At 35.7% G+C, this 9,124-nt stretch overlaps 1 protein-coding gene across 2 annotated transcripts; it reads left to right on the top strand.

Moving 5' to 3' along the window:
* The first annotated feature begins 4,681 nt into the window (after positions 1-4,681).
* Positions 4,682-8,705, top strand: LOC114383763. Of its 2 annotated transcripts, XM_028343492.1 has the most exons (6): positions 4,682-4,898; positions 5,180-5,619; positions 5,708-6,894; positions 7,009-7,600; positions 7,671-8,188; positions 8,290-8,705. In XM_028343492.1, the coding sequence occupies exons 2-6, from the start codon at positions 5,181-5,183 to the stop codon at positions 8,386-8,388; spliced, it is 2,835 nt and encodes a 944-aa protein (XP_028199293.1). In that variant the 5' UTR covers positions 4,682-4,898; position 5,180; the 3' UTR covers positions 8,389-8,705. The 2 variants fall into 2 exon arrangements, with proteins under 2 accessions (XP_028199293.1, XP_028199294.1); XM_028343493.1 differs by having other exon boundaries at positions 4,682-5,619; positions 5,732-6,894.
* The last annotated feature ends 419 nt before the right edge of the window (positions 8,706-9,124 follow it).

Consider the following 9,124-nt stretch of genomic DNA (forward strand, 5'->3'; position numbering starts at 1 on the left):
ATCTTGGAACCTTTGTTATTTCAATTTGAAAACTTCAAAGATCTTTGTTATGTTTCTTACATCAGTTGGATGAAGTGAACAAGGAAAACACAAGCATGATGCTATGAAACATATGGGTAGGCAGACGAATAAGTCTTTTACTGATGAAGCATGTGCTAGAAGAGCACCTAAAGTCCTTAGTGATTGAAGGAGCTCTAAAGAAATCCAACAACAAAGGTATATGTTGGCCCCTAACCATTATCCTCTTAGATGGAAGAGCAGCTAATGCCCCTAAACGTAATATTTATGTAGCTATTATGCAAAATCCCACCAAGATCTGTTGGGGAATGTCCCTCTGTGATCAATATGGGCACTTTGTCATTGCTAAAACTAAATGGTGAAAATATGGTGAGGTTTTGGGGTTATATTAGGCTTTAAGTTGGGTGGCTTCCATGGGCTATCAACCGGTTATCTTTGAATTGGACTGTAAAATTATCGTTGACAAGTTTTATTCTAGCAACACTACTAAAAAAAGCACTTTTTACGACTGCTGATCTACATCGGTTATTGTAGACATGATGTAAAAGTTGGGGCGGTGGCATTTTTGTAATTATTGGAAAAAAATTTTCATTTTACGATGTACTTTCTAAGGCGGTTATTAAAAACCGCCTTAGAATGTTATATGCAAAAATTTTACAATGGGTTTAAGTTGAAGCCCGTCGTAATTGGGGGAAAAAAATAATTAGGCACGTGTTCGAAGTACTCAGCTCCCACGGGTTTAAGTTCGAAGTACTCAGCTCCTGGAGGTCGTACACGTTGAACCCTAGCCCCTCTTTTGTTGCAAATCGAACCCTGTGCTTGCTTCTCTTTTATTTTTCTTTCGTTTCATTTTATCTGCCGTTTCCGTAGCTCGGCTTCAGCAGCACCAAAACCAGGTTTCGTGCGTTTTTCCATGTCACTGTCATTTATACATACATCTTTATCTCCTGTTTACTTTTCAGCTTCTCTTTTTTCGAGTATTTATTTTTTAATAAATCATAGCAAACTTACAGCTGTTCAATATACATGTATCATGTGTGGTTACTGGTTAATGAATTGGAGAACATAACATGGTTCATTTGAGAATTTCTTTTAGTTAAGTGTGTTAATTATGATTAATTTTATACAGGAACACAATTTAAACGGCTTCAATAGTGGTTTACTTAAGTATACATATGTAATTTCTTTGCTTTACTTAATTATGCATTCTTTGGTCTTGTATCGATATGCAGGAAATTTGTTGGAAGGATTTTCTCAGACCCAGATTAGCACATTAGCCGTCAATGATAATCTTCTTGTTGCTGGTGGCTTCCAAGGAGAGCTTACTTGTAAGGTGAGTGTACGTGATACTTCATTGAATGATAAGTAACTTCTTTAGGTTATAGATACATCTCTCTCTTGGGGGCAGGGGATTGCTATTGTAGTTACTTCACTTGCCAATATGATTATTTAAAATGAGGAAATAATGTCTGGTATGCCACTTTTTATTCATTCTGTCCTTCCTTCATCCTGGTAACATAGTCCTTGAGGCTGGTCATCTCATCAGCACTCTTACTCGAGTCATACCTGAGCAATTCAGCTAGCTTTGTCTTGTTCTGAGAATCCTCATGAATACCAAGTTTCAGGTTCTTAGAGAAGCCTTCATAAAACTTGTTATAGTCTTCCTCAAAATGTATGTTGATATCCTTAATAAAATGACATGAATTTGTTTCCTTAAAAAAAATTCTATAGCGCCATGTAACTAATATGAAAGTCACAAGAGGTAAAGAATAGTAAAGAGAAGGTTAAAAAGTGGTTGTTGAAATTGAGGTTTTTCATTTACTTCTGTAATGGCCAAAGTTGGGATGTAAAAGTTTCGATTTTTCGCTTTCGATCCAACCTCCTGTTTGCAGCATAATTGTTGAACATAATGATAAGAACGCCAAATCAAAAGAATCAGTGCGTGTGTGTTGTCCATTTGATCTTCTCTTTCATGCACTCTCACTGATGGGTATGAACATTTCTATATCGGTCAAATAATAAGGGATAATATTATCTAATGCATAGCGACGAGATCAAGGCTTTCCTCCATATCAGTACCCATATATACCTTTATAAGATTGCCACTAGTTCTGCCTCTGGTTTTAGATTCATTTTATGATGGTTTGAAACTTTTCTGATCTTGAGGCCTTGCCACTAACACATTTTTAAAACATTGCATTTGCCCTTGGCACTTTATACATCAATTTTTTTCCTGATGCTTTTCCTCTTCATGCTACATATATGTCTTAAGTTGAGAGCCAAGACACAAAGTAGAACAAAAATATAACTTTGAATGGAAGGGAGCAGAGGTGGTCAACTGATGCAATGCTCTATGATCGTTTGCTGATTGACAAGCATATGTTATATGATTCCCCTTTAATTAACCTTCTTACTGTATTTTTGACATCTAATTTTATTGATATTTGATGGGGACTAAACAAGAGGTTTGGTGAAATAGTGAGAATGGACACTTGAATGAATATCATCAATTTAAGGGATGGTTGATTTTGCTATAAGATAATAATGAAAACACAACAAAATTTACTTGTAAATTAAATTTTTTTGATGCTGTCAGACATTCAATTTCTTCAAATGCTTGTGTACTTTAACATAAAGAGAAAGCTAGGTTTGCCTAACTAATTGACTTCCCTAACTACTAAAAGTTGACCAATCAAGTATCTGAACTTTATCAGAATCCTGATGGGTATGTGGCCACACATCATATGTACAACTCAAAGAATAAGAGAGGAGTGATCCATATAAAACATTGAAATGATAAAAGATACAATGAAAGTAGGTGAGTGCTCTTTATAAAGAGCTTATCTCTTAAGAACTGGTTAGATACAAGTCAAAAGTGTTTTTGATAGTTTTTCTACTTGAAATATAAAGCTTTTTCAGCAGAAAAATTCTCAAAAAGACTTCTAATTAACCTTGTATCCAAGCAGCTATTCTCTAACCATCTAATATTACTCTTAACACTCTTCTTCTACACCTCCATTTAGGAGGTGAGTCATCATACCTTCGGTGGAACCTCTCTCTCATGACCTGAATACAATAGTGTTTGTTGATTTCCTCTCATCCTTTGATTCCAAGGGTGAAGGATTGGGAAGAATCTCTTTTGATTGAGGATGGGTTGTAACTTTATTGCTCTAATGTTATGGGTCTAGTTTGAATGAATATATTTTATGTATGGATTATTTTGGTCATTGTTGCAACATTGGAACCACGGATTCTTGGTGATTTTGATGGGCAAAGGCTTAGGAGTGGTTGAGGTTGAGAATTGCATGCCACTAGTAATAAAATTGTTTAACTTCTTGGCAAGTGGAAACACTTCCAATACTAGATATATATGTGCACGTTATCTCTTTTGCTCCTGCGAGTCCATCATTTGTAGATCATGTATATGTTGTACTTGAGGACCATAGGAATGTTATTCTTGAAGTTGATTTAAAAGGTATAGGATTCCAAATTATTATGTATCAGCTAGTAATGATATTGGCCATAAAACAGACCAATTTGTACGCCAGACTTGGACCATTTTCTGCAAATAATTATTAAATATTATATTGATAAAGTTAAAAAGTTATTTATGACAAAATTCATATAGAAAATGGTTTCTCACATTTTCTTCTCAATGTTCATTAACGCGTCGTCTTTTTTCTTTAGTTCACCCTTTAGCTGGAAAACTTGCTTTCTCACATTTTCTTTCTCAGCCTCATCCCCAAGAAGATAACTTTTCAAGTCATTATATTGAGTTCTAAGTGCTTCTAACTCTGACTGCAACACTCTACCCGCCAACTCTTTTTCATACTTGAGATTCTTCATCCTATTTAGCTCATCAAGTGACCTTTTTGCTTCCTTCTTCAATAAAGCAATTTGACTCACCAGCTCATTGCTTTCCACTGTTCTACTCTGTAACTGAGCCTCAGATTCCTCAAGTGATTTATTCATAAGCTCCAACTCATTTCTTAACTTTTCTTTTTGTTCTACTTGGTCATAGAGGCATGATATCTCCACTTTAAGCTTTATTAGTTTGTAGACCAAGTCATGATATCCAAGCCATTGTCTCCTGCTCGGTCACACCTAGATTAATTAATTATACTTTATTTATTGATGCTTTTTAAATAACTATATAGTTAATTTTTAGTTACAATATTGATTTCTTAATTATTTTAGGTGTATTGATTTCTGAACGTTATGTGTTTGGTAGAAGTTGTAAAAAAGTTTTTAAAAAATTGGGGCGGGGGATAATTAAATTGATAAAAAAATTACTTATATTTTGTTTGTTGTGTTTGTATTTCCATAATAAACAGTGTAATGTTATTTAAAATAATTTTATAAAAAAATATTAATAATCGTGTTTTAAAATTGATTTAAAAATAACATTTGAAACAATGATATTTAAAAAAAACAATATTCCTTTTAAATATGCTCATTTAGCTTATACCAAACAAAAGGAAATCTTCCAAAGGATGGGACGCAAATTCAATGCACTTCATTTATTTTAATTGTTATAAGAGTGAATAGGCAATTTAGTCCTTGAGATTGTAACCACTTTGCATATTAGTCCCTGACTTAAATTTTAATTCATAATAGTCCCTAACTTTACCTCCGTTATGCAAATAAGTCCCTACTATTAAAATCTAATTTCCTCCGTTAGTCAAATGTCTATTTGGCAAATGTAAGCATCCAATGTGGCAGGTTTGAGTCCAAGTCAGCAATATTATGTGGCAAGGCAAGGACTGAATTGAAAAATTAGGTTTAAAAGAAATCAAAAATGAAGTAAACCCATTTTCCCTTTCACTGTTGCTCTTCCCTCCCCTGCATTCTCGTGATTGAGGGTTCGCGCTTTTTGTCAGGTTGGTGGTTTCATTCAATTCGTTTGCATTGTTTTGGTGGTTTGATTTGGGGTTTTACATGTTCGAGGGGTTTCATCTGCGGCATTGTCTTCGCGCTTCGTAGGGAGGTTTATGATCGTTTATTATTTTCGTTTATGATGCTCTGTTTTTGTAGATGACAATGTTTTTGGTTTTTGATTGTGTCTTCGCGGTTTTTGACAATGTCAATGTCTTCGCGCTTTTTGAGGTAGGTTTTTTTATTTCCTAATATCTGACCATGTTTGCGGTTTCTGATTGTGTAGAATGAATGACAATATAACTTTAGTATTGCACCATGGAGGAAGATTCACTCCACGTGCCAGTGATGGAAAGGTTGAATATATAGGCGGAGAATTTGACGTTTGGGAGGATATATCTGCAGATTGCCTGAATGCATTTATCTTATATGATTTGGTGAAAGCTTGTAAGAAGTATAGTAATATAGGAGAATGTTTTTGGTTGATTGATAAGGACTTAGATTTTAATCATGGGTTAAGGAGTTGTACAACTGATGGAGATATATTACACTTAGTTAGGGATGCTTTTGAAAATGAGAATGAGATAAATGTTTATTTTCATCATGAAGTAGATCCAATTTTAGAAGAAGTCCCACAAATGTTGTACTTGGAATGTGATCCAATTCGAAAAGCTGTTGAGAATGAGGATGATTTAGATGATGTACCTGTTGCTGGCCATGAGGAAGGTAAGTTTTAATTCATCTGTACTTGGTCCGACATGGTTACCATAATTAATTAATATGATTAATTTTTACTTTATGACCATTGATGCAGATGCTGGTGCTGGAGAGCAGACAGATGCTGGTGCTGGAGAGCAGACAGATGCTGGTGAGCAGATGGATGCTGGTAAGCAGAGGGATGGTGGTGAGCAGAGGGATACTGATGCTGGTGAGCAAAGACATGGTAGTGAGCAGAGGGATACTGATGGTGAAGAGAGAGATGTTGCTGATAGTGAGGAGGAAAAGGAAGTTGACAGTGATGAGACAGATGCTGAGTGGTTTATAAATTTCTCTTGTATGTTGAATGAAGTTGAAGCTGAAGTTGAGACAGATGGTTATCATTCAGAGGAGCTTAATATCCCCATTAGTAGTGATGATGAAGATGAGGATGTTGAAGTTTATCCTCAATATAGTCAAAGTAGTGGAGTTGGTGAACAGAAGTTGGAATTAGGGATGGAGTTTGGTACTCTAGATGAATTTAAATCTGCCTTGAGGGAGTATAGCATATTGATGGGCAGGGAGTTCAAGTGGAAGAAGAATGATAAACAGAGGGCTAGAGCAAAATGCAAGAAGGCATTTTGTGATTGGGAAATCTACTGTGCAAAGAATGAAGTTAGAAACTCTTTTCAGATAAAGACATTTAAGCATAACCATAATTGCTGCAGAGAAGTGAACAACAAACAAGCAAATAGACAGTGGGTGGTCAGTAAACTTGAGGGCAAACTCAGAATGCAGCCAACCCTTAAATGTGTTGAAGCTTTGGAATATTTCAAGCAAGAGTTTGGAGTGCACATTGAAGTTACAAAGATGTGGAGAGCCATGAAAGAAGCAAAGCAATTAGTGGAAGGGAATGAGAGGAAACAATATGCCAAAGTATTTGATTATGCACATGAATTGTTGAGGAGCAATCCTGGATCAACAGTTAAGATCAACACAGTGCCAAGTCCAGAAGGTCCACCACAATTTCAGAGGCTATATATTTGTCTTGCTGGCTGTAAGAAGGGGTTTGTTGCTGGATGTAGACCATTCATAGGTCTAGATGGATGTTTCCTAAAGAGTGCATTTGGAGGAAACTTGCTCTCTGCTTTTGGGCTTGATGGCAATAACCACATCTATGTTATTGCTTATGCTGTTGTGGACATTGAGAACAAAGACAATTGGAAATGGTTTTTAACTTTGTTTCATGAAGATCTTGGGGATTACATACAGAATGGGTGGAATTTCATGTCAGACATGCAAAAGGTATGACATGGTGTGATTTGCAATTGTTATCATAAGTTAGGTATTTAATTGAAGTTAATGACATAAGTTAGGGACTAGTCCAGAAGTATTTACTACTTTGCTGTAATTTTTCAAGGACTTATTCCAGCTTTACAGGAAGTCATGCCTGGTGCACCTCATAGATTTTGTGTCTTGCATCTTTGGAAAAATTTTACAAAGCAATGGAAAAGCAAGGAACTTAAAGGAATTGTGTGGCAATGTGCAAAATCCACTACTGTTGCTGAGTTTGAAGGCCATATGGCCCATTTGAAGACAATCAACTGCCAGGCTTGGGAGTATTTGAATAAATGGCCCAAACAAGCATGGACAAAAGCCCACTTCAGTACAATACCCAAGGTGGACAATATATGCAACAACACTTGTGAGGTATTCAATTCCAGAATTCTGCAGTATAGATGCAAGCCTATTATCACAATGCTTGAAGAAATTAGAAGTTATATCATGAGAACCATGGCTGCCCGCAAGGTTAAACTTTCTGGAAAACCTGGACCATTATGTCCAGTGCAGTATAAAAGACTAGAAAAAGAATTCCATTTTGCTAATCAATGGACTCCCATTTGGTGTGGTGATAACATGGGCCTGAGATATGAGGTCCACATGTGGGGGAATAAGGTTGAGGTCAATTTAGGTGAATGGACATGCACTTGTGGAGTATGGCAACTAACAGGTTGTGTTTTTTATAGTTTTTTTTTTCATTCCTAACCTACATGTGTGCTGATTTTACAACTTTGATGTAGGGATGCCATGCCGACATGCCATTGCAACAATAACTCACAAAGGAGGGAAGCCTGAGGACATGTGTCATGAGTGGCTGTCAATAGAAGCTTATAATAAGACATACAAGCATTTTATTGAACCAGTCCAAGGACCACAATATTGGGCCCAGACACAGTATACACACCCTGTTCCACCACATAAAAAGGTCCAAAGAGGAAGGCCAAAGAAAAATAGAAGGAGATCTGTAGATGAGGACAATGTCACAGGACATAAGCTAAAGAGGAAATTGGCTGAGTTTACATGTGGAAGGTGTGGCCAAACCAATCATAACATTAGAAGCTGTAAAAATATTGGAGTTCCTGTTAGGCCAAAGAAATATGTTGCACCATCAACTTCAAATGAGGATGACCACCTATTATCTCAAGATGAACAAGCTTTGAATGAGGCTGAAGAAGCTGCTGCTCATGTTCAACAAGATCCGGTGGAGATTAATTTATCTCAGCCTCATTTGTCACAAGATAGTGACATGGAGTTTATGGTAAATATTTGTCACAACAAAGTAGTTTTATCTCAACCTAATTTGTTGCAGCACTCCATTTTTATATATTACAATTATTCATGTTTGGCATTTACATGTAGGTCCCTGCAACTATTGTTCCACCAATAGCAAGGAATAAGCTAGCCATAACAAGAGCCAAAAAAAGGAAGGTTGCTGATAAAGATGATGCAGAAAACTGAAGAAGCATTTTTTGTTGCATTTTGAAGGTTGCTGAAGGTTGCTGAAGACCCATTTTTTGTTGCGCATTTTGAAGGTTGCTGAGTTTGAAGGTTGTTGATGAAGAAAACTGAAGAAGCATTTTTTGTTGCATTTTGATATTAGGATGTGTAGTTGTATATTTTGAAAGCTTCACTGGCATGTGAAATGATGTAAACATTATGGCCTACTGAACAATTGCTTCTAACTACCATGCTTTGGGATGTCAAATATTATGTGAAATTGATCTAAAGTCATGTTTCTTCTCTTTCTTTTATAAATTATACACTGTGTTGGATTTGGAGTTGGAGTAGTACAATCCATCCCAACATACATTATGAGTTGCTTCTTATTATCTAATTCTCTTTCTTTTATTAAATTATATTTAATAAACTGCAAATTTCAGCAACAAATTTCACCAACAAATTATATTTAATTGAAATGGATAATTGACAGTACCAACAAAAGCTGCTATTACACTACAAAAGCTACTTCCTATTACAAATTCTTCAGCAAAACAACAATTGACAGTAGCAACAAAAGCTGCTATTACACTACAAAAGCTACTTCCTACTACAAATTCTTCAGCAAAACAACAATTACAATATCAAAAGCTGCTATTACACATTTTACCTAAAGTACATTCCCCCTAAAACTAACATTACAATTAAAAATGAAAAACCTAACAACACAATGTTTGTTAAATTTCTCATTTTCTTC

Source organism: Glycine soja, chromosome 14 (assembly GCF_004193775.1).
Source record: "Glycine soja cultivar W05 chromosome 14, ASM419377v2, whole genome shotgun sequence".
Lineage (NCBI taxonomy): Eukaryota > Viridiplantae > Streptophyta > Magnoliopsida > Fabales > Fabaceae > Glycine > Glycine soja.